At 54.0% G+C, this 25,234-nt stretch overlaps 1 protein-coding gene across 4 annotated transcripts in view; it reads left to right on the top strand.

Annotated features, from left to right (window-relative positions):
* PFKFB3 (6-phosphofructo-2-kinase/fructose-2,6-biphosphatase 3) overlaps positions 1-18,267 on the top strand; it is a 75,748-nt gene extending 57,481 nt beyond the window's left edge. For 2 of the 4 annotated variants that reach the window (XM_041765211.1, XM_041765208.1), the window contains exons 4-17: positions 319-385; positions 947-1,021; positions 1,374-1,430; positions 3,806-3,930; positions 4,779-4,986; positions 5,217-5,363; positions 5,540-5,644; positions 7,066-7,195; positions 7,909-7,971; positions 8,109-8,173; positions 9,933-10,106; positions 11,507-11,529; positions 14,114-14,166; positions 15,613-18,267. In XM_041765211.1, coding sequence (XP_041621145.1) covers positions 319-385; positions 947-1,021; positions 1,374-1,430; positions 3,806-3,930; positions 4,779-4,986; positions 5,217-5,363; positions 5,540-5,644; positions 7,066-7,195; positions 7,909-7,971; positions 8,109-8,173; positions 9,933-10,106; positions 11,507-11,529; positions 14,114-14,156 — 1,282 coding nt within the window. In that variant the 3' untranslated portion in view covers positions 14,157-14,166; positions 15,613-18,267. The remainder of the gene's footprint in view (positions 1-318; positions 386-946; positions 1,022-1,373; positions 1,431-3,805; positions 3,931-4,778; positions 4,987-5,216; positions 5,364-5,539; positions 5,645-7,065; positions 7,196-7,908; positions 7,972-8,108; positions 8,174-9,932; positions 10,107-11,506; positions 11,530-14,113; positions 14,167-15,612) is intronic. The other 2 variants (XM_041765210.1, XM_041765209.1) reach the window with 2 other exon arrangements.
* Positions 18,268-25,234: the final 6,967 nt, after the last annotated feature.

Here is a 25,234-nt window from a genome sequence, read left to right as displayed (position 1 = left end):
ATGCCAGCCCTCCCCTAGATAGTGCAGTGAGAATCTGGGAGCAGGACCTGGGCGGCCGATGTATAAAAGCTCCCGGAGAGATTTCCGCGTGCAGCCAGGCGTGAGCACCATCTCCTGAGGGTGACCGTGGCCACCCTTGCAAGCCTCCCCTAGAGCCTCTGGGTGTGTGGGGGCTGGGCCTGGCCGCCCTGGCCAGCCTGGCGGTTTAGGGGTGGAATTGCCGGTCAGTCTGTTCGTTAGGATGAATGGGGGGTTGCGTGGGCTTCCCCCGTGGGCTGCGCTGCTCTGATGCCTGCATTCTCTTTCTGTGTGTTCCAGGCAGTGTGCTCTAGCTGCCTTGAGAGACGTCAAAAGTTACCTGACGAAGGAAGGGGGCCAAATTGCAGTAAGTCTGGGAATTGCCAGCCCTGTCTCCAGTGCTGTAGTGGGGTGGTGTCCTGGAGGGAGCAAAATGTAGAACAGTGGCCAGAGCAGTGCCAAGAGACATTGCAGGGACACCTCTACTGGGACAAGTGCCTCTGGCCTGAGAGTTGAGGGAAGCAAGTGGCTAGTGCAGCACAGGGACCCAGGAAGGGGGTTAACTGGGTGCAGACCCGGGGCACAGCTGGTTGGTATGCTCTGATCACCCCTCATCTGTATGCCGTTGGACACCACCCTCCAAGGCAGGCTGGGCCTGGGGTAGCTGTGCCATGGTAGCCAGGGTCCCTTCCCTTGCACCCTCTCCTGTGTGTTGCTACTGTTCATTTGGTTTAAGTACCATCCCCCAGCTCCCTATCTGTCCCAGAGTGCTGGAGGCAGCAGGAGGCCCAGGGGGCAGGGCACCATCTCTCCTGGAACCTCGTTTGGCTTACACCTGGAGGTGACAGGCCTGACCTACTTGTGGTTTGGTAAATACTATATATCTCAAACTTGGGCTCTCCTCACTGCCCATCTTTCTTGCTATCAGGTTTTCGATGCCACCAATACTACCAGAGAGAGGAGACACATGATCCTTCATTTTGCCAAAGAAAATGATTTCAAGGTGAGCCAAACTTCTTGTCTTGCTCTGGAGCATGGAGGAGTGAGGAAAACAAACCCCTTGGGAACTGGCTGATTGCCGTGTCTGGGGCACCGCTGCTCCTTGCCTGCATCTTTACCTCCTGCTGCCCCTGCTTTGCTGCCTTACAGATTGAGTCTCCCTGGTGGGGACTCTCAGGGGTTACCATGACTAGGAGGTAGGATTGAGCAAGTGCTTGGTTTTATGTGTTTGGGTATTTTTAAAGAGGTCCTGTCTCCTCCAGTTTGGTGATGACATCACAGTGACACCCAAGTCAGCCCTTTGTGTTAACCACATTTGTTGTGTCCTTACGTTTTTGCTTTACTTTTACTTCCAGGTGTTTTTCATTGAGTCTGTGTGCGATGACCCTATGGTTGTGGCCTCGAACATCATGGTAAGACCACGCAGAACCCCACTCTAGGGTGGCAGTGAGAGAAAAGTGGGGAACCAGGTCAGGCCCAGAGCAATAACTGGGTGCTGAGAGCGAGCTGGCTGACCCACTTGTTGGTTTTGTCGGAGAAATGGGAATCCATGGAGGAGGGAGGTGCAGAGCAGTATTTAATTTAGAAGCATGTTCTGTGACCTGGGCTGGCTTTTATCTGGGGTCCTTGCAGACCGTTGGCAGAAACCAATCTTTGCAGGACGTGAGAGATAAAGCAGGAGACTGGAAACAGTTTCTGTGGGTAGCTTGGCAGCCGGCTGGGGACGGGGCTGCTTGAGACAAAGGGCAGCTCACCCCCTCCAGATGGGAAAGGAGGCAGTGGGGTGGACACTTCAGCTGTTAAGGTCTTAGTAAGAATGATCGTGTATCAATAAAGCGCCATAGGACGCAGCCACCTCAACCAGAACCCCCATGTGTGGGAAGACTGGAGGTAGGAAAACCATCTTCCTGCTTTTGCATCTGTAATGTAACCTTCTCCTCTCCCGGTGCCAAGGGGGAGTTTGCCCAGATAAATTGAGGGTAACTGGCAGCTTAATTTGATTGATTCTTAAATTTTGCCACTTGAGAGCGATATATTGTAAGTGGAAACCATTACCATGAAGACCTTACCACAGGTCACCTTCCCAAGTAGATAATTTTCTGTGTAAATACATGAGAGTAAGACATGTCTCTAATGACAAGCAGGTCTGAGGCTTGTACAGGGAGCACTCCGGTTTGCTGTATACACACGTGCGTCTTTATTTTTTTTAAAGATTTTATTGACGAGAGACACAGAGAGAGGGGCAGAGACACAGGCAGAGGGAGAAGCAAGCTCTATGCAGGGAGCCTGACGTGGGACTCAGTCCCGGGTCTCCAGGATCACACCCTGGGCCGAAGGCAGGGGCTAAACTGCTGAGCCACCCAGGGATCCCCCACACGTGCATCCTTAGGAGGTTGCTGAAGATCCATTGGCTTGGAAGGCAGCGGGAATATTCACGAGCGTTTCTAAGAAATGAGTTTGTATGTCAGGAAATGAGTTGTATGTACTATTCAACTAGTGGAAAATCAGGCCCGGTTAGTTTTCAGCACGTCCAAAGGAAGAGGCTCAAAGTACGGGGACGTAGCACAGACGTGGCGGTCATCGGAACAGAGGGTTTTGCTGTGTCTCTTGGGTTTGGTCCTCATTCCCCTTGGTGGCAAAGCAGGGTGCAGCTGCACAGTTGGTGTTCCGCAGCGAGCGGGCCCCATGTGCTTGGCTGGGAGCTCCCTGCTTATCTCGTGCTCTGTTAACACATCTGGTCGTTTGCCCTGACCCCTCTGTGTTCAGAAATCCGGGGCTCTGCTTAAGCCCTGGAGCAGCTTTGGAGCTTAGGCCTTCCCACTGCGCTCTTTGTGGTGGCCGTGCCAGGGAGAGAAGGATTTGGCCATTTAGATCGCTTTTCATCGCAGCCCGATAAATACACACGAGACCAGATTTGCCATCTGACCTGTGCGAGCGTTCCGCGCCGCGGCATTCAGTGCGCTCCCGTCTCTGCGCAGTGGTTACCTCCCCGGACGGCAGAAGGTCCGCGTCTTCCCAGGCGGAGGCCCTGTGTCGTGGACCCCTAACTCCCCGCGAACTCGGGGTTTTGGAGAGTGTCCGCCTGTCTCATGGCTTGTTGTTGGAGAGAGCACACGCAGGAACAAATCCTGAGTGTCCCTAAAACCTGCCCTGTTTCTCAGACGTGTCGCTCACTTACAGGAGACGGCGGGTCCGGGGGTCCTTCCTTCTTGACCTCTTTTGCGTGAGAGCAAACATGAGGAAGGCCCGAGGCGTGTGGTCCAGGGGGAGAAGCTCTGATCGGGGCCGGGTTGCAAGCATGCGCTGCCCATCTAGGGCAGATGGGAGGAAGAGTCCCGCCTGGCGCGCAGGGCAGGGCACCGCTGGCACCCCCGAGTGCGCCTTTGCGAGCGGGCCACCTACTGTCCGCGCGGAACTTCATGGGTGCCTATCCAGAGCTGGGATTGAGGGTTGGTGGTCCGGTGGCGACCTGGCCACTGGGTTGATCCCCAAACGTGGCCCATTCAGATGTGTTCGTTAGAATCCTCTGGGTTTCCTGTTTCCATCCCTCCAGGCAGGGATCCTTTGTCTCCCTTGGGTGCTTTCCCCATGTAATCATCAGACTATGACTCAATCCCTGGTGTTTTTTTTTTTTTTCCCCCTTTTTTTCCTCTTAAATGCCGGGTAGGATCATCATTATTCTGAGCTGGTCTGTGCTTTCCCTGTTTGCAAGCCCCAAATCCCGCTTCGTCTAAGCAGAAAGCCTTGCACAGCGTGATTCATCAGCTGCCTTTTTGTGGTGTTGCAGGAAGTCAAAATCTCCAGCCCGGATTACAAAGATTGCAATTCAGCAGAAGCTATGGACGACTTCATGAAGAGAATCAGTTGCTATGAAGCCAGCTACCAGCCCCTCGACCCCGACAAATGTGACAGGTAATTCATTCCTAAGAGGGGACCATTGCCCAATCCCCTGCGTTAGTGTTTTCTTGCTGTCCCCGTGAAAGCACTTGCTCCTGAATACTCTCAAAAACTACCTTTTAAAATGTCTTCTAAAGAAGTCCTTGATTGCATGTGTTCAGTGTAAATGTCTCAGGTGCTGAGTCGAGGTGTGGAAAGTGTGTGGTGAGCGCTGTCTTGCTCCTGTTGTTCCTTTCTGGTTTTTTTTTTTTAATTTTTTAAAGATTTTATTTATTGGGGATCCCCGGATGACTCAGTGGTTTAGCGCCTGCCTTTGGCCCAGGCTGTCATTCCTGGGGTCCCGGGATTAAGTCCCATATTGGGCTCCCCTCAGGGAGCCTGCTTCTCCCTCTACATGTGTCTCTGCCTCTTGTCTCTCTCTCTCTGTCTCTCATGAATAAATAAAATCTTAAAAAAAAAAAAAGATTTTATTTATTCATGAGAAAGCCAGAGGCAGAGACACAGGCAGAGGGAGAAGCAGGCTCCCTGCGGGGAGCCCGATGTGTGGGACTCGATCCCGGGACCCCGGGATCACGGCCTGGACCAAAGGCAGATGCCACCCAGGTGTCCCTGTGTCCTTTCTGTCCTGTTCTGTCCCCTTGCTTTGCTCTTCTCCCCATCTGGGAGGCAGCAGCCTTTCCAGCACGCCCTGCACCCTTCTTCTCAGTCTCTGAGCAAACACACACAGTCTGTGCCCTCACGGGGCTCTCGGCCAGACGTCCGACATGGTGGTTCTGGTGGGGCTGAGTGTGTGCGCTCGGCCTGGGGCCCCCGGGGGGTGTGGGCCCGGGGGCTGCCGCTCAGCTGGCCGCCCTCCCGTGCAGGGACCTCTCCTTGATCAAGGTGATTGACGTGGGCCGGCGGTTCCTGGTGAACAGAGTTCAGGACCACATTCAGAGCCGCATCGTGTACTACCTGATGAACATCCACGTGCAGCCCCGCACCATCTACCTGTGTCGGCACGGGGAGAGCGAGCACAACCTCCAGGGGAAGATCGGAGGGGACTCGGGTCTGTCCAGCAGAGGCAGGAAGGTAGGGGGGAGCGCAGGGAGTCCCTGCATGTGTGTGGGGTTGGAGGGGGGGTCTCCAGGGCTTTGGGGGAGCATGTCCCTGCAGGGGCTGCTCCTCACTCTTCCGACGATGGCAGAGTAACGTCCCTGACGTGGTGTGGGACAGGCCTGCACTGCTTCTCTGGGGGGCGCAGGGTGGGCGCAGGAGCCTGAGCCCAGCCTGCGTGTCCCTCTTGTCCCGTGCCCTCCCAGTTCGCGAACGCCCTGAGCAAATTCGTGGAGGAGCAGAACCTGAAGGACCTCAAGGTGTGGACCAGCCAGCTGAAAAGCACCATCCAGACGGCAGAGGCCCTTCGTCTCCCCTACGAACAGTGGAAGGCGCTCAACGAGATTGATGCTGTGAGTGCGGTGTGGGGTGGTCGGGGGTGGCTCCCCCCCCCCCCCCCCCCGGCCTTGGCTGTGGGAGGCCGGAGGCTGGAGCCAGAGGGCTCGGAGGCTTCTCCCCTCCCCATCTGCCCGAAGTGAGAGGCCCTGCCGTGTGGGCCAGCTGGCGGTGACGCCCGTGTTCCCGCCAGGGCGTCTGCGAGGAGATGACCTATGAGGAGATCAGGGCCACCTATCCCGAGGAGTACGCGCTGCGGGAGCAGGACAAGTACTACTACCGCTACCCCACTGGGGAGGTACGTGCGCAGGTGTGGCCGCGTGTGTCCAGGCCGGGCATGGACCCGGGGAGGCGGGGTGGGCAGGAGGGGCTCTTGCATCCCGCCTCCCCCAGTGCCTTCGGACGCTTGTTCCGGGCACATTCACCCCCGACTCGAGGCTTCCTGGACTGAACCTTGTAAAGGGCCCCAGAGAAGCACAGTTGTATTTTCCCGTGAGCAACAGCGGGAGGCGTGTTCCTCTGAGGAGTTTGTACTGAAGTCACGGGCGGTCATTCCCTTGGCTGCAGACCAGACGGCAGACGTGACATTGGTCTGCAGGCCGTGGGCACGAATCAAACTGAGGGCACGCGTAGCCCCGTCTGGCCAAGTGAGCGCTGGAATGTGGGTGGCACTCTGGGGGGGTCCGTGCAGGCCACCAGGTGACATCTGCTGGCTCCTCGCCACTGTCTGCAGGCTGTCTCCGTCTCCATCTCCATCTCGCTCGCGCTCAGGGCGCTGACCTCCTCTGAGGCTCTGGCCCTCGTTCCTGGGGCCTGATTAGTAAGAGAAAGAGGGGGGACCCCAGAGGGAGTGGCGTGCGTGGGAGCCTTGGTGGTCTTAAGAGCCACGGGCCTGCCCCTTTCTTTCTCAATTTCTTTATTTTATTAAGAGGAAATGCACATAGTATAAAACTTGCCATCTTGAAGTATATGGTTCGGCAGTGTTTAGTATACTCGGGATACCATGTAACCATCACTGCTAATTCTAGAACATTCTATCACTCCAAAAGAAACCCCAGCCTGTGACTGCCTAGCCCTGGGCCCTGGTGACCACGGACTGTTTGTGTCTCCGTGGAGTGGCCGATTCTGGACGTTTCATGGGCATGGGGTCGTATAGCACGTGGTCTTCTGTGTCTGGCCTCTTTCACCGAGTTAACACGTTGTAAGCCTGTGTCAGGTCGTCGTCCCCTCCCTCCCCCGTGTGGAGGATCAGGATGCGGTAGTGGGAGAGAGGATGCTCTGTGCTCCTCTTGGAGGATTGCTTCTCCACGTCCTCACCAGCATGGGGACAGTCCCTCTTGCCTAGGAAGCTGGTTGAGGGGGATCCCCCAGTGCCCATGAGGGCTGCATCCCTGAAACGCCACCGGCTGTTGATGAATGATCCCACATCCTCTTGTTTTTCTTCTTTTTAAAGATTTTATTCATGAGCGAGACAGAGAAAGAGGCAGAGACACAGGCAGAGGGAGAAGGAGGCTCCCTGTGGGGAGCCCGATGTGAGACTCGATCCCAGGAGCCCGGGGTCATGACCTGAGCCCAAGGCAGGTGCTTGACCACTGAGCCACCCGGGCACCCCTGTGCCCTGGTTTCTAACCACAGGAGCGGCGTGCTGGGCTAGCAGAGCCCCCACCCTGCCTGCCTGTGCCTCTGCCCAAACCCAGCGTCCCCATCCCTGTCTTGCAGTCCTACCAGGACCTGGTCCAGCGCCTGGAGCCAGTGATCATGGAGCTAGAGCGCCAGGAGAACGTGCTGGTCATCTGCCATCAGGCTGTCCTGCGTTGCCTCTTGGCCTACTTCCTGGACAAGAGTGCAGGTGCTGCTGGCTACTGAAGCTTCCTCTTGGTGGTTGGGTAGGGGATTAGGAGCCAGTTGGGCTCCCCAGAACGGAGGAGGGAACTGGTCTTTGAGTTTGGGGTTGCTGCAGACCAGGCCTTGCCCACCAGAGCTCGCAGGCCGGCGGCTTGCAGAGAGGCCTTCCTGGCCGCCCTCGGGACGGTCTGCAGAGCACCCTGTGATGCTCAGTCTGATGCACAGTGGACCTGCTGGCTTCGTGAAACGGCCCCGAGAGTCCTCAGCTGTTCACATCTCAGGAGCTCAGGGGCCCTGGGTCGGGGGGCCTGGGGGCTGCTCTTCCTTTCAGCCCACCTCTAAAGAACAAAGCACCTAGAAAACTCTCACAAGACTTGAAATTTAAACCTGTGTCTACCCAGGGCTCATACCTAAACTGGGGAATTGAGGAATGACCCCCCCCACCTTTTTTTTTCTTTTTTTGTAAATTCTAATGTGTGAGGGTGTTTTTGGGGTTGGTTTTAATTCTGTTCGCTTGGCTGGCTGTTGCTTCTAGGGCCACCTGCCTTGAGCAGGAGAGGCCTGTGTGTGGGGTGGGGGGAGGCAGAGATGCTCCTGCTCGGCCTGGACCCTGAGGGTGCCGCCACCACCACCACGGAAGGAGCTGTCCCTGGGGACCTGCGGGTGTCCATCCTCGAGGCTCCTGTCTCACCGTGAGGCCCTTTCTCTTCTTTTCAGAGGAGATGCCTTATCTGAAATGCCCCCTTCACACGGTCCTCAAGCTGACCCCTGTCGCTTATGGTGAGTACCTCGGCTCAGCCCCTGTCACACCCTGCACCCTCCCCACCCTCCGGGACGGTGGCTTCTAACGTCTCCGGGGCTGGAAGCGGCCTGTCCCCTGGAGCCCGAAGCCAACCTCTGTCCCCACCCTCCCCCAGGCTGCCGCGTAGAGTCCATCTACCTGAATGTGGAGTCCGTGAGCACGCACCGGGAGAGGTCAGAGGTGAGTGCGAGCTCGGTGCCCCCGGCCCTCCAGCATCCCCACCTTGTCCTCCATCCATCCTGTTCTCCGTTCCCAGAGGGACTCTGTGGAGTGACAGGGCCAGTGGCTGCAAGCCCTTGGGAGGTCCCCATGTTGCGTTGCCTGTAACCGCGCGCCTGTGTCTTCCAGCGGGTTCTCGCTGGAGAAGCGTGTGTGGAGTTGGCCGGTCTCGACCCTCCCCTGCCCGCCTGCCTTTCTGTCCGTGCATTCCTGCCATGTCTTTCTATGTGGCTTCCTTGCATCTTCTTTTTCTTATTTTCCCTATTTTCCTCCCCCATTTCGACTCAAGTGGGTATCAGAGCAGAAGACGCATTCTGCTCCTACAAGCTTGACCCTAGCACAGCTGCTGTCTGTTCCTCTGGGGCAGCTAAGTCTCCTTTCTTCGGGTTCCAGAATTACTGGTGCAAACGGAATGGGTGGAGGCGCAGAATTAGCAGGAAGATGAAAACTGTGGAAAGGAGCCGGGGCTGGCCAGATGCTGTGGTTCAGGAAGTAGGGACTCGAGGGAGGCTGGATGTGGAAGGCTCCATCAGGAGACCCTAGGCTTGGTCATATCCGATTTCCCCTGGGGAGGCCTTGCACTTGGGGAGCAGCCTGGCCAGAGCCCCCAGGGGCCGAGCAGCGCGCTGCCTGGGCATGGTTGGGAGGGAACGGCGGGCTTGCTGTATACCGGCCGTCAGACCGCAGCGTGTCGCCTGCTGACCCTTGCTCTCACACCACGGCGACCATCCCGTCTGAGCAGGACACCTGCCTCCCTGTTCCCAAGCTTGGCCACAAGATTCTGGCTTGAAGATCCCAACTTCCACCAGCAGTTGGCTGGCTGGTTGGCCATAGGGAAAGGAGGACGGCCAGCCTCGGCCCTGTGTCGGCCCCGCTCCCGGCCGTGGGTGGGGCTGAGGGCCAGACACCCTGCCTGACTCTGTCCGCCGGCCGGGGCCTCCGCTGGGCTCCGATGGCCCCTGGACACTGTGCGGAGCTGGGGCAGCATCTCGAGGGAGACAGACCTCCACGCAGGCCGCGGGGCTGCAGGCTGTAGGGGCACAGGCCTGGGGACGGGCCCGGGTTCCCCGGGTTCCAGTTGCGTTGTCACTTGCTGGGAAGGCTCTCGTTCGGCCCTGGCTTGCCGTTCTGCAAACCTCAGGTTTTCTGCCTCTTTGGTCTCCTTGGCAGGGGTTGAAGCTCGCGTTTCTGGCCCTAAGCCGGGGTGTCAGGTGATGGGGAGCAGGAGCCACTGTACACCTGCTGGCTCGCGACGGGCGAGGAGAGCCCAGCACCGCCCGCCTCCCTCTGTCCCCTCCGCTCAGGTCCCCCTTCCCCGTTCTCGGTGCTCTTGGAGGCTGGCAGCTGGGTCCCTTCCTCCGACCTCGACCTCGTTAGCTGCCGTCACGGGACGGCTGTCTGCACAGCTGGTCCTGCTGCTTGGCCCTCCCCTGCTTTGCGAGCGTCGCGTTTGTCCGAGTGGGTGTCTTGGAATGTTCCCGAAAAGGGGTTCAGCACGTCATCCCTCGTTCGTGCCGACCAGGGAATCAGGACCAAATGGCAGCCCCGAGGTCCCAGGGCCAGTCACCGCGCTCAGTCTGTAAAATCCAGAAGCAGAGAAACGTGTTTTGTTTGGTGTTGGTTTTTTTTTTTTTTTTTTTTGGTGTTTTTGTTTTTGGCTTATTTACTGCCCCACTCCTCGTAACTGTCGCCTTCTCTCTTTTGTCTTTGTCTCGCTTAGGATGCAAAGAAGGCTCCTAACCCGCTCATGAGACGCAATAGTGTCACCCCACTAGCCAGCCCCGAGCCCACCAAAAAGCCTCGCATCAACAGCTTTGAGGAGCATGTGGCTTCCACCTCCGCTGCCCTGCCCAACTGCCTGCCCCCGGAGGTGCCCACGCAGCTGCCCGGACAAGTGCGTTGACCCCTTTCCTCTCTCACAGTCACTGTGGGTCGGGAGGAGAGCACCCGGGGGGCCGCGGGGGCCGCAAACCCAGGCCTGCGTATGTGGGCGGTGGCGAGGGGTGGAGGGCGGGGAGCGTGGGGGTGTCCCCCCGAGGTCGTGCACCCGGGGTCCTTCCTCACTGGCCGCTTTCTGAGGAGCCGGTCTCCACGGGGCAGAACTGGGCAGAGCAGAAGAAATTCCCAAGCGTCTGTGCCCCACTCTCATTCCCGAATGCTCTGTTGTCACACGAAATTGAAGACCAAGCCCTAGTCGACAAGCCTCCCTTCATTCAGCTCTGGGTCACCGGCCACGCGTGGCCTGAGGACGCCTCTTCTGTCCCAGGCCGATGGCCGAGTATCTGCCTCACGTGCCCCCGTGCACATTCCCTGTCGTAGGGAAAAGCGTGTTCTCCTCCAGAGCCGGGGTAGAGCCGCCTTCTCACGTGACACGGGTGCCACCTCACACCATGTAGTAAAGACCCCAAAAGGCAAAAACCCCAGCTAGCTTTCCCTTGTGCCGTTTGCTGTGAAGATGAAAAGCTGCAAGATGTTGGCTGTTGGGCGCTAGGATTTATTTTCAGAAGAGCAGCAATCGTCTTTTCTCAGTGGCCACTAGGAATCTTTGCCACTACGTGAGACCTAGGAGTTTCCACGGCACAGATTTGGGGGCCACCTCCAGATCTCCCCTCACCTCCACCCACCGTGTCCGGGCCCTTTGCAGATAATAAGTCAGAGGCTGAATCTCAAATTGGATGTAGGAGCTCAGTGCCGGGGCCGCAAACCCGCGTTTGGAGGCGTGTTTAAATCTGGTGGTGTCTGGACTTGGGTCGTGGGGGACAGTGCCGGGCAGCCTCAGACAGGCCACCGAACCTCCTCAGTTTTCCCATCTGTGGGTTGGGGGCAGGGAGAGATGGTACCTCTTGCAAAAGGCAGGTCATGTGGGGCGGTTTGTGCTGAGCCCCTGACATGTCGATGTCCGTCACTGGCGCCAGCTGTGGGATCTTATCGTGTCTTTGCGTGAAAACCGAGGACTGAAGTGGTTTGTGGGTGACATTTGGCGTTTGCTGTGCGGGCACAGTTGGAAGTTGAGAGGCTGCTGTCGCAGACACTCCGAGGCCGGACTGGCCTGGGCCGGGGCTGCGTCTGCAAGGTCACGGAGGACGCGCGGCTGGGGCTCCCCCGACTCTGACAGGACAGCCCTTGGGGGTGGTCCACCCGAATCCTCAGGAAGTCTGGAAGCCATTGGGTGGTGCTGGGCAGGGAGGGTCCACGGGGCCTCATCCCAGCAGAGGATGTCCCGGTTTCAAGTGACGCGGGGCCTGTACCCTGTCCCTCTACTCACTTCTCTCTCTCCACTTTTTCTCTCTGCAGCCTTTGCTAGGGAAAGCCTGTTTGTAAGTATTTTTCTCTGAATAATTTTGCTACTCGCACCTGTTTCTCCTTGCTTGCCAGTGTGGCCTCCTGCCTGATAAAATGTGGGGGATGAGGACAGTTTCTGTCAAATCTGACAGAGGGAGATGGCCATGCGGGAGGGGGAAGGGGACTCATGAATATTTAGAAAAGGAGCCAAGAAGCTATGTGGCCCAGCTGCCCTCAGTGCGTCCTGCTGCCGCCACTGGCCACGGCTGGCTCCTTCCTTGCCCGCACCTTGGGGTCCTGGTGACTGTTAGGACTTGCTGTAGGGCATGGCTAGACCTGAGTCTGCTTTTTCCCTCCGAGTCAGAATTTGGTGCCAGTCGACGCCTTATGCATCGGATACATCGCCTTTGAGGGTCTGTGCCTCCGCGGAGAGAGGCCTTTCATGTTGAAAGGAAAAGTAACCCGGGGCCTAGTTTGCAAGACAGGAGGACAGACTCTGGGGGGTGGGGGTGGGGGGTGGGTGTTGGGGCTGCAGCCCTGCAGCCTCTCCCTTCTGTCCCAGCAGAGACCCGCTCCCCTCAGGGCTCCGGGACCCCGGCACTCTGGGGAGGTCTCTTTGGGGACCGTGGCTGTGGATCTGGTTGTCCTGTACCAGCACCTGCTTAGCTGTGATGGTCACATTCAGGATTGGGTGCAGCATTCGAATCAGACCCGTTGGTTTCCCATGTCCTTTGCTGGCGTTCTGCAGGGCGTCTCTGGCTAACCGTCAGCTGGAGCAGCTGCTAGATAATTCGGGGTCTCCAGGGCTCCTGTGGCCCCCACCAAGGAAGGAGCCCTGAGGCCTTCCATCCTGGAGTTCCATTAACAGCCACCATGATACCCACCTGCCCCAGCCCCTCAGGGCATTACCTGCCCATCCTCCCTTTTGCCAATCGGGTGACTCCGGTGACTCGGTGAGCTCAGCCTGGGGGCTTAAAAGTGTGGCTTGTTCTTGGAAAACAGTTGTTTCATCGTGCTTGGATCAGGGGCCCCCACCAGCAGCGGAATCTATTTTGCAATGCGGCTTGTTTGCATATAGCCCATGTCTTTGGGCCTTAAAATACCCTAGGAGGTCCGTGGAGGGCAGTTCTGGCCCTTTTTACCAGATGACCCAGAGTCAGGCACTTGCCTGTGGCTGTCCAGCTAGTCAGTAGCACACCCGGGTCTCCTTCTCCTGAAGGCCGACCACTTTCCCTCTGCTGGCATAGTCTGGGCACAGTCTGGGTGCTCACCTACCCCTGGCCCCGGGCACCTGACGTCTGCGGCCTGTGGGGCACTGGCCAGAGCCGTTGGGTGCTCCTTTCAGCTCTTGCAGCTTCTCCCTTGCAGCTGTCCTCTGCGCCTAGGCTGTGTTTACTTACCGGGGGCCTGTCTGTTAAATTCAGTCTTTAAAGACGGACTGTCCTATGTCTGGTTCCTCCTGGAACCCAGGCGTTGCACACCGAGTGCTTCTAGAGCAGGAGATCCCCTGCCGTGAAAATCAGCCTTTGGATTTGGAGCCTTCTACTTTTGCATCTGTGCATATCCTCTTCTTTTTGAGTCTCATGGCCTGGTGTTGCCAGGAAAGAGATCTTCCTGCTGGGAGGAGGGTCCCCCTTGGGCATCTTGCTCACCTTCTTCTTTTTTTTTTTTTTAAAGATTTTATTTATTGATTCATGAGAGACACACAGAAAGAGGCAGAGACACAGGTGGAGGGAGAAGCAGGCTCCCTGCAGGGGTCCCGATGTGGGACTCGATCCTGCCAGGATCAGGCCCTGAGCTGAAGGCAGATGCCCAACCGCTGAGCCACCCAGGTGTCCCACCCCCGACCTTCTAAGGTTGAACTTGCCCCTTCTCCATGGCTCCTAATGCCTTTGGCTAGAATCCCTCCAGGTCAGCAAAAAATGTACCCTCTGGACCCATCACACCCTGCATTCCACTCCGGGGTCCCGGCGTCCAGCCCAGCCTGGGAGGGTGAGCCCGTGTCTGAGACCGCAGACCCCCGGTTTTATGCCTCCATTCAAACCGAGCCGGGTTTGGATCTTGGTTTTCCTACCCGACCCTCCATCTTTGGAATTCTGGGTGAGGTCCTGCCATTCCAAGCTCTTCTGTTTTCTCATCTGCAAGACGGAGACGGTAACATTACGAGGCGTTTTGGTGGTGACGCTGCAGGTGCAGTGCTTAGGATACCCGGCACAGAGAGCGCAGGGCAGGCAGGAGCCGTTAGTGTAGGAGAGTCCGCGCCCCCTGCTTTGCTGCAGTGCCCGGGGCGCTGGGGTTTGGCTCCCGCTGCACTTTGACCCCCCCCTCCCCATTATTCTGCACGGGCCCGGCGGGGTGTCTTCTCAGGAGCAGCAGGAGCGCCAGGACTGGGGTCCGGGGGAATCCCTGGGGCTCTCCGGGGTGTGGCCTGAGCACACCCGGGCTGGGCGCAGCGCCCTACAGTCCTCCCCCGGGGTGGCGCCCGTGCTCCGGGCCGGCTGGCCATCGGGCGGCCTCAATTTTGAAGTTTCAAACGCACACGAGAAAGAAGCTCCTACTAAAGCTGTTTTCTGTTCTTTTCTGACATGCTCTTCCCTTCCCCCCCACTATGCTTGAAAGACGAACTGTTTGTCACATTTTCTCAAAGTTTTCTCCCTACTAACCTTGGAAAGGTAAATGGCTCGGTGCATGCCCCTCCCCGTCCCCCCCACATCTCCCCGAGTCATGGCATCTCAGCCTGCCAGGGCATCTCGGTCTGTGTGAAGACTGGCCATTGTCAAGTCTGTGACTCATATACCCCGTGCCGGAGAACACGTGTCTTCCAAGAGCCGCACCATTGTCTGGAGGTCCTCTCTCTCTCGTTTCCTCGTTTCCCCGTTTCCCTCCACATGGCCTGAGCCAGGGCACCATGAGTGAGTGATGTGACGTGGCCTGTGCCTGCAGTCCTCAGTGTCATTGTTGCATCTGTCATCATCCGCGGGCGCTCCAAGCCCTGGGCCTGAGAGGTGTGCGGGCGGGCTTGGGCCGGCAGGTGCGGCGGGAGCCCCCACAAGTGGCAGGGTGCAGGCTGCCAGGTGCCCCCCGGGGAGGCTCCCCAGCCGCAGACACCACGCGGTGTCCTTGTGGCAGGGGGCGGCCCGGGCTGGGTGGGGCTGAGCACGGGCTTGCGTAGCCCAGTGCTTCCCACGAGGCTCTTCTCTGCAGATGTCCCTGGTCCCACATGGCAGGGGAGCCAGCCGGTGCCATCCCTGGACCTCTGCGTGTCTGTGTCCCCAGCTTCCGCCCTCCCCTTAACCCTGCCCCCTTCGCACCGACTTGCTGGAGACACTCGGGATGGGAAAGAGCACCTTCCCAGATTGGGTTTCCTTTATTTGTGGGGTGAATTGAGGTTGGACAGAGAGCCCGCCGCTGGGCAGTGGCAGCTGCCATCTGTCCCCAGCTGATGGGAACACTTTTTTTTTTTTTAAGGGGGTTTTGAGACTGGTCAGCTTCACAGGGGGTGGGACTTCCAGCTACGGTTGCTTTTGTTAGAACAGGAAGAGCTTTAGTAATACTTGCCCGTCCCTGCCTGGCTTCCTCGCTGGGGTTGTCCCCGTCACCACCCGCCAGCCCGTGGCACCCATGTCCTAGCTGCCCAGCACATGTTCTGGAACCGAGATTCCAGGGACTGGAGTGTGTGGTCTACTTGAGCCACATTGGGAGGAGAGTCCTTACACTTCTGTGGAGGAGGGCGCCATCCCCCACTCCTCCCCATATCTCCGCAGGCGGCAGGAGCCCCCCCAGGTGCAGGCGGGGGCAGTCCCAGGGCTCCAAACAGTCCCCAGAGCTCCAACCCACGAGAGCTGCCTGCTGCCCCCTGCCTCTTAGAGGCAGATGCCAGGCCTCTGCCCCGAGGGCCCTCTCCCGGTGACCCGGGCCTAGCTTCCACCACGCTCCTGCAGCCCACCTGCCCTTCCTTCCACCCGTTAGGCCCTGGCGCTCTTCTGGGGCCGTGCCCTTTGTCTGAGGGAGGGGGGGTGGTCTCGACTGCATGGTTTCATTTAGTCTTTGGGTTTAGGAGCCTAGTGGACGGTAAATAATAATTCCCCTTCCTCGCCCCTCTCTTCTCCTGGAAACAGAACCTGAAAGGCACCCAGAGCGGCATCGACGCCAGGACCCACTGAGGCAGCCCCGTCGGTTCCATGCCAGTTCCATTCCTACCGCTTAGTTAGTGCTTTTCCATCTACCCGAGGCCAGCGATCCCAAGGACTGCTTCCAGCCCGGGGTGGGTGGTGTGGAAGCGGGGCCCGCCGGCCGCAGAGAACTGTGCCCCCCACCCACCAGCGGCGGGGTGGCCCAGACCCCAGGAGGCCTCTCCTCTTGTGCGCACATGCGTGGAATCCGTGCTGCGGCCACCCCCGCCCCGCGCTCTCCTTGGCCTTGCGGACTCTCCACGGGGCTTGGGAAGGACAATGAGCCGTGGAAGACGTGAGATGAGCCCCTCCCCAGGAGGGGACGTTGGCCTCCATGCTGTTTCGTTTTGTTGTAGTTTCTATGATCCTGACCTGGTATGTCCCCAGCTTGGGGAGGTGACGCTGGCCCCACAGTCCTAAAATTCAAGGCAGCCTAGATCCCAGTTGCTGAAGATGAAGGGATGATGAACACTTTCACAGGGCTCTTCTGTGCCTCGGGGCCCGGGATGCCGCCCCGCGAAGGACGGGTGCAGACGGGTGCGGGGTGGGGGCCGCAGGTGGAGGGGGGACGGTGAGCCAGATGCGCCTGTGCCATCAGCAGCCCCCCGCCGCGGGTCCCCACGCCCCACCTCTGTTCTGCCCCTGGAGATGCTGACGGACAGTCTGGCCGTGTAGACAAGAGGAAATAATCTTGCCGGCATAGCCCTGGGGCTGCCGTCCTGCGAGAACTGAGGCACCCGTGAGGCGGCTCCCTGGGGACCACTTGCTTTTGCACTTTCTAAGTGGCAGAGCACGAGGCCGGAGGGATGTACCTTCTCTGGAGGACCTGGGAGGCCGGAGCTCCGTGGGGAGTGGGACATGCCGCCCGTGCAATGGGGAGCTCTGGGGGACCCCAGTCCACCAGCCCGGGAGCACGCTGTTCAGATCATTGCAAGGCTGACCCAGCACGTGGAGCAGAGGTGATCAGGGGTCCGGCCTCCTTCCTTCCGGGATGTTTGTCGCCTCCCTGTGTTTCCTGGGAGGGGACGGTGGCCCAGCCCAGGCCTCAGCTGCGGCCACTTCCAGGAAGCTGGCTGTGGTCTCCTGGCGGGACTGAGCTCAATCCTGCGTATTTTTGTGGAGCATCTGCTGTACACCTGGCACGTTGCCGGGTTGCTCGGAATTCCGAAGAAGAGAATGTCCTCGCTTGCCTTCGTGGCTCCTGTGGCATCTTTGGGGGTGGTTCAAAGCAGGGCTTGTGGGACATATGGTTCTGAAGACCTGTAGTGTCTGCCTACTGGTTTCTCCTTGCTGCCTCCGTGGACTGGGGACGAGGAGGTGTCTTGAGGCCCAGAAGAAAGGATTTGGAGACTCTGGTAGAATTTGTCCAAACGACCCTTTGAAGGATCTCTAAAAGCTGGTGCCAAAGGTCACTTCCCTTGCTCGCCCTCTGCTTTCGAGCCTGACAGCCTCGCCCCTCCTAGGTCTCAAGGCAGGTGCTGGGAGCGGGGTCGCCTGGGCTTGGGCATCCAGAGCGGGAACCGGATGATGCGCGTTTCCCTGCTTGGGGTTTGGTGGGAACCTGGGGCGTGCTTCAGATACCATAGAGTCCCGTCCGTGGGGTTCACACCGAGCCATTCAGATCCTCCCCCCATTCTTCCCCCGTGGGGCACTTTGCCCGAGAGGATGTCCGTGTATCCCAGTTCCTGTGCAACCGAAGATGGGTTGATTTCCCTTTCCTGCTATCCCAAGTCCTGTCAGACGGCAAGTGTGTGTGTGCACCAGCACGTGCTTGTAGGTTGGTCGTAGTTTTTGACAGAAGGGCCTGCGGCTCTGCTTTTGAGAATGGCCTTATCCTTTTCACGCTGGCTGCCGGAGCCGACTCGGAGTCTTGACCCTTCCCAGCTATCCAGGTGGGGCCCTGTGCAGGTGCACCCCCCCTGCCTGACTGCTGAGGTTGGTCCCTATGGAAGCGAACATCCTGAACAGCCGGCTGTAAAGGCCCAGGTGTGGGGCAAGAGAACAAACACGGACGAGGAGAGAGACCTCTGAGAGAACAGAATGCTGTCCAGATAAAAGCCGTGATCTGACTTGAGGCGCCGGACGGAGGGAGTGTTTGAGCTGCAGTCACGGGGCACCTGCTGCTCTGGACTCTTGCCTCTCACCGCCCCCCCCACTCCACCCCCTGAAAAATATCCGGGACCAATTTTGTTAACCTGGCATAAGTTTGTTTTTGGGTGGGTTTAACCCTGCCCGCAATTCTGTCCTGAGACCACGGGCGAAGTTCATCACTTGCGGGGAGAAGAGACACAACCACACCAATGATGTTTTTGTTTGTAATACTTGAAATTTATTTTTTTATTATTTTGATAGCAGATGTGCTATTTATTTATTTAATATGTATAAGGGAGCCTGAAAATAGAAAGCTGTATAGATTGGGTTTAGTTGTTCGTTGGTTGGATTGGGGGCCTTTTACGTGTGACTTAAGACTTCTCTGTGTTCTGTATGTTGTCTGAATTAATGACCTGGGATGAGGCTGTGCCAGCTTTCAAACAGGGGATGCTTTTCAGAAATTTGTATATTTTGCAATTGCCGAAACAATAAAATACCTGGTTGAAATAAGCGGATGAAGTGTACCTCTGATCCTTCTCTGGGGGTGTGGGGGATGTGGTGGTGACACTTGTGGTCAGTGCACCAAGTTTCTACCACTGGGCTCTTGACTGACCTACCATCCATCATCGTCCTTTAACCAGGACATGCAGATCCTGATAGGTCCTGGTGGACTAGAACCCCCAGTTTACAGTAGGGTGCCCTTTGGGTTCAGTGGGTTTTGACAGATGCATACCGATGGGGTGTCCCATCACCACATACAGAGGCCCCACGTTTTGTGTTCCCTTCATCCCATACCCTTGCTCTTCAACCCATTCAACAGAAGCATGCTCATGCAAGCATTGCAGCTCATGATGGCCCCGGGCAGAATTAGAGGAAGGCATTTGGTTTTAGGTTCTGGGTTCCTTTCACTTTTCCTGCCTTCCCCCCACCCCCTTGTGGCCCTTTTAGTTTCTACTGGGGAAAAAACTCAGTTGAACTTCTAGGGTCACTCTGCTACTATTCCTGAGCAAGTTATTTTACTTGAGCACTTTTGTCTCTACGGATGAGGACTCTCTCATACAGGCAGGGTCGAGGGCTGGATGAGAACACGTGAGTGGCCAGAAGGCAGCCCCGAGTATCTCCTTCACACAGAGTATTGATGACCGACAGTGCTCTCATTGGGTCTGACTTTTCTCCCATGGGCGCCCCTGTTCTGCTCCAGAAATAGAGCTTGCTCCCAAATATTCTTTCCACCTCCCTTTTGCTTTCTCAACCCTAGCTGTGAAGAGAACAGGAGTCAACAGTTGGGCACCTCTATTCCAAGGTTATCTGTAACCAGCGTGGTGGGGCCAAGCGCTTTGATAAAGGGCCTTGGCTGGCAACAGGGAGTGCAGGCAGCCGCTGCAGGCCGGGCCTGACCCACGCTTCAGGCCAGCCTCTCAAGTTCTGAGCCCATGTTTGAGTGCTCGTTATGTGTTGGGTGCAGGGCTTCGCGATGTGGCCTTCACAGATGTGGGTCTTCGCCCCTAGATTGGGGCTGATGTCTTAGGTTGTCTACCAAAGAAATTAGAAGGTGGTCCTAAAAGAGGTTGTATGCATAGTTTTTTTTTTTAAGACCCCATTTATTCATGAGAGACACAGGCAGAAGGAGAATTAATCAGGCTCCGTGGGGAGCCTGATGTGGGATTCAATCCCAGGACCCCGGGATCACAACCTGAGCCAAAGGCAGATGCTGAACCACCCAGGTGCCCCTGTTTGCATACTTTAAAGTCCTGAGCCTACCAGGTGATGGGAATCTGTAAGTTTCATGACCTTTTGGGCAATCTCCTGAATACATCTGTGTGTCACCTTGGGCCAGAGCTATAATGACTGAATAAATATTGAGGAAAGGGTGACCAGGTGGGTGAGTGGGGAAAGAGAGGTAGAAAGCTGCGGGAAGGCGAATGCCAGAAGGAAATTGATTCATTACTGAGGTCCTACAAGCCAAGGTGTGCCTCTTTGTACCTTGAAAACCAGAGTAGGAATTCCCCTGGAGCAGATAAAGGTATGCCAAGGACTAACCACTACATTGCAGAGGACTTAGTTAACCATCTTCGGGGACCCTTAGGTAAGCCTGTTACTGTCACATCTATTTTATGGATGAAGAATCTGAGACTTAATGAAGGTAACTTAGCTCTTCGTTGGCAGGTAAATTTTAGTGATTCAAATCCAGGTATCTGGGACCCCAGAGTTGGTGGCTTTAACCATTAAAAAATGTCCCCTCCATGTCTCCTTGGTCTTTCCACAGTAAAGTGAGTTAGCAGTGGAAGCAGGGCGGCTTTAAGCTGCTTGCCTGTCGGACTGGGAGACATGGGCATTCCCTCCCATCATGCTCCCTGTGGTGCTCAGCTGGTGGTCAGATGGTCAGGATCTTTAGAGAAGTCATCAGCAGAAGATGGGAGCCATGGCTCAGATTTCGGAAATCCCCAGGTAATATCCAAAATCTATCTTGGCAGGAGTTCCTCCCAAGAATGTTATTGGCACTTCCAAGAAGTAGCAGATAGCACTGTGCCATAAAGGGTGGGAGGCCCGGGAGGGGTGGGGAGTGGGCAAGTGGGTGCTCAGGGAGGTTTACCTCTGAGTAAACAGAGCTGGTGGCATCACTCTTCTGGGGAGTGGGCAGGACCTGCATTCCTGATGCTGGATGCTCCCCCCCCTGTAGTCCAGACCTGCTGGTGGGAGCAACCAGCCAGTCTGACTCTGGTCACACTTTGCCCTCAGCTCCTTTAACATTTTTCTCACCAGCATTGTTGGGAATATTTTAATTTGGGATTATTTAATAAACTGAACTGAGAAAAACAGTCCAGTATTTGAGAAGCAGCAGCTAATTAGACCATAGCATTGCATCATCCGTTTGAGTGAGGTGTTAAAAAGTATCAAACTATTAAAAAGGAGAAGTAAATACTGGGTGGACAAAAATCAAGCTTAAAAGCTGTAAAAGAAGCCACAGAGGAAACACTGAGATTCCACAATGTAAATACTTCTAACTTCAAAGTCATTAGCCACGTTGTAAGTAAACGACTGTAGGAAAGAAACCTAATGGTGGGGAGGTGGGTGGGCTCAGTGGAGAAGTGTCCCCTTGTGCAACAGGCTTCATGACATTGCGTTGTCAGTGAATCCTCGATGCTGGGGTCAGGTGGGGGTACAGGTAAGCTCTTTCCAGGCTGCAGGCATCAGAGTAACTCTACTTCGACATGTTGGATCACTGAACAAAAGATGCCTCACCTGGATATTTTGGCAACTGCATTTGGCGAGTAAAGGACAGAGGGGACACTCAAGGTCTGGGTGGGACTCAGTTCATCTCCAAGTCCTGGCTGTGTGATAGAATTCAGGGACTGGGGCGATGAACTGACCAGGCAACCCCAGGCTTTGGAGATGGATAGTCCCAGGTCCATCTCTTTTCCCACCACGTTCTAAATGTGTGGCCTTGGACAAGTTCATGTTTTTTAACTTGTTTCTCAATCATAAAGTGGAGAAGTTCATACCACATTTTTAAAAATAAGATTCACTATCTCTTTTTTTAATTTTTAAATAAGATTCACTATCAATTTTTAATTTTTTTATTTTTAAATAAGATTTACTATCGATTTGATTTTCACACAAAGCAGAATGAACCATCTGCACATCCAATGCAAGAAAAAAGTTGAACTTTTGGGTGTGTTAAATGTAGACGAAATTTGTCCTTAGAAGTGGAGAAATACCATAATTACTTTTCAGACTTTGTGAGGGACTTTTATAAATGAGACCTTAACGGAGTAAGCACTCAAGTGATAGCTATTAATCTAATGATGCGCGCACCAGTTGCTTCAAATGCAAAGTAGATATTGTTACTCCCACCTTATAGAGGTGCGGCTGAGGCCAGGAGAGCTGAAGGATCCTGCTTGATTTTTGCCTAGCCACTACTAGGGGAAAGCCCCAGGCTGGTTAGACTGCCAAATCACGCAGCCTAAGAACCACACGGCTGAGCAAGGCCCTGCTGGATGAGTCACCAACCACAAGACTGGGGCCGAGTTGCATGTTAATTAGCAAGCTGGCTTTTGTGTCCTGGGGCTATGGAGAGGTCTGTCTGCATCCAAATGAAGAGCAGATTTTCTTTAAAGGCCTGTGATTCAGGAGGCTTGCAGAGCCTTGAAGACCAGATATCCAGTGTCTAAGGTTCTGTGTTTTCCTCCACTCACCTCTTCCAAATAGGGCCTATAGACCAGTGTCTTTGGGGCTATCCTATTCCTGGGTGTACATGAAGACTTTCATACACGAAAAGACTTTTCATATCACACACACGTAGATAGTTTTAGGGGAATAGATTTACAGATCCTCAACTTCCATAATCACTTTTTTAATTATTTTTTTAATATATTTTTAATTTATTTTTATTTTTTATTGGAGTTCAATTTGCCAACATATAGCATAACACCCAGTGCTCATCCCATCAAGTGCCCCCCTCAGTGCCTGTCACCCAGTCACCCCATCCCCCCCACCCACCTTCCTTTCCACCACCCCTTGTTCGTTTCCCAGAGTTAGGAGTCTCTCATGTTCTGTCTCCCTCTCTGATATTTCCCACTCATTTTCTCTCCTTTCCCCTTTATTCCCTTTCACTATTTTTTATATTCCATCACTCTTTCTAAAACAGCCTGAGAAGTTTACCCACCTTCACAGTTCATGTTTCTCTGCTTTGCAAACAAAAGGCAATCCCTCACCCACCCCAAAAGCAGTTACTAGAGTGCATTGCCCAAGGGTGGAAACATCTCCTGGGCACCCAGCAGAGGGAAGCCTCCTTTAATGATTAACTCCAGACACTGTGAACGCCCATGGATTTCTTTCCTAACCTGGCTCTCTATTAAAGCTGGGATTCCGCTACTACTGGAATGTTCTAAATTGAGAACAAGTGAAGCACTATAAATTAGTGCAGCAGTTCCCCAACTTTCTGGTCTCCAAGATTTTTTTTACACTTTTAAAATTACTAAAGATTCCAAAGAGCCTTTGTTGATATGGATTACTTCTACCCATATGTAGTGTATTTGAAATGAAAACCGTGACATTTTTTTAAAAAGACGTGTACTTAATAATTTATTTTAAAATAACAAACTCCTTACAGGTGATAAATGACATATGCGAAACAACTGATTTTCAAAATAGAAAATATGCAGTGAGAAGAATGGCATTTGTATTTTTTTATAAATCTCTTTCAGGGCTAATTCTCATATCTGATTTTGGTATTCCATCTGTTGTGATATATTTATTGCTTGGGTTAAAGTAAGTATATAATGAAAATATGGCTTCATACAGTTATGTAGATGAACATGGGCGGAGTATATTAATACCCTTTTCAGATAATCATGAGTATTCTTTGATCCTACACCCAAAGTGGACACATTATAGTGTTTTAAAATTTTGTTGGGGTGTTGGATCTGCAACGGTATCAGTGAATTTTTCATACTTTGTTACATTAAAATTCATTTGGTTGATCTTGCTCTTTGAATTGATTTTTTTCATCCACGCATAATTATATAATATCCAACATAGGTCATTTGGAAAACATTGGTTCACCGAGTTACAGAGATCTTCTAAATGCTGACACATTTCAAAACGTAATATTAAAAAATCACAATGATGGATATCCTTCTAATGTTTGCTTCAGCAGCATATATACTAAGATTAATATTCTTTTAATCTCATCAGAAAATTCTCGAAGCATTGAAAAACTATCAGTCTTGTAATGACAGATATGTTTTCTACATTTCTAATTTTTATTTCAAAACTTGAAATTTCCAACAAATACTGTCAGTTGTTTTCCATAGTGGTAGCTCACTGCATTTTTTAGAGACTCTAGGTATTGTTTTTACAATTTAAATGCCCCCCCCCTTATTGTAGAGTGGAAATCTGACAATTCCTATGCATAAATCCTTTCACTGGCCACCCATTTATTTCCCACAAGAAAAGGATAGGATGTTAGCATGGTGACAAATTCCCCAAGCCAAGGACCCTTCTGCTTACCTCTTAATCCCTCCCTCATGACCTCCAGACATTGCCATCCCAGCTGTCACCATCCTGAGCCATGCCCTCCATTCTTGAACCTCTCCACTTTCTCTTCTCCCTGGCGGGATCACAAATATTTCCCTCCAATTCCACCAAGTCTCATTAATCCTTTAAGATTCAATTTGAGATGTCAGTCTTTGGGTCTGTCTTCCCTTCACCTTTGTGATGGTTAATTTTATGTATCGACTGGGCCATAGGATGCCCAGATATTAAACAAATACTATATCTGCAAGGGCGTTGTTTGTTGTTGTTGTTTTGCAAGAGTGTTTTTGGATGAGATTAACATCTAAATGGGTAAATGGCATAAAGCAGATTGCCCTCCCTCATATGGATGGGCCTCACCAAATCTGCTGAAGGCCTGAATAGAACGAAAGGCTGACCTCCATCAGCTCTTTTGGGTCTCTAGCTTGCTGACTGGTCCTGCAGATCTTGGGATTTGTTAGCTTCCCCTCCTTCAAATATATATATATAAATACATATACATAAAGTGTACAGATTATAAACAGACTATTATGTAGCCATATGACAACATGAAGCTGAGTGTGGGGTGCTCTGAGAGTACGGAATGTGGAGGTGTCAGGGTTACTCTCCAGAGGAGCAGAATGAGTGGACTCTGTGTGTGTGTGTTAAGTACTCAGTAACCAACCACAGAATGAATAAGATGATGGTGAATGAGTGAGGAAAGGACCACCTTGTGGGCTCTCTCATCCTTCTGTTTCAGGTTACTTTCTACCTTTTTGTCTTTGTCAACCAAATTGTTTTTCACTTGATTGATCACACATCATATTCTCAGCCACCATTCTGATCATACAGTATTTGTTAGATGCTCTATAGCCACTAACCAATGGACAAAATGGAACCCATGCAACTCTGCACTTCCCTCTGATCCCAGGAGTCAGGTGGGGATGGGCTGTGTCCCTGACTGCTTTTGCAGAATCTGGGACCAGTTGGTCTTCCCCCAGTTGAATCCCTTCTTTTCTCAGACAACCATGATTTGTTTAGCAAAGTGGCCTTTAAATTGGTACAGAGTTCCCCCTGGGGATTTAGGGAAGGCCTTCTAAGAGGTAGGGGAAATAGCAATACTTTCTAGCCAGCTCAGATCTTGAAATCCCTGGTTTATGCTACCTTCATTGAATAATTAAGGGAGTCTTATTCTTGTTTTGTGCCCTAGAATTTTCTTATGTCCTGGGGGCCATGCAGCTAAGTGAGATTTGAGATAGACAAGAGGTGCATTCTCAGATTGGATCTGCAAAGGAATACACACGGAGTTTAAGGCTTTTTGTGCCATATGCATTTTTTTTTTTACAGGGAGAATCGTTTTGATACATTATTCCAAATAATATATGGTAGAATGAAGTGGTAGAGATGATAATTTTGTTTCATTGTCTTGCCCTCTTCTATTTCTCTGCTAGTATCGGAGGAT

Source organism: Vulpes lagopus, chromosome 8 (genome assembly GCF_018345385.1).
Source record: "Vulpes lagopus strain Blue_001 chromosome 8, ASM1834538v1, whole genome shotgun sequence".
Taxonomy (NCBI): Eukaryota; Metazoa; Chordata; class Mammalia; order Carnivora; family Canidae; genus Vulpes; species Vulpes lagopus.
This window is presented reverse-complemented; position numbering and strand designations above follow the sequence as displayed.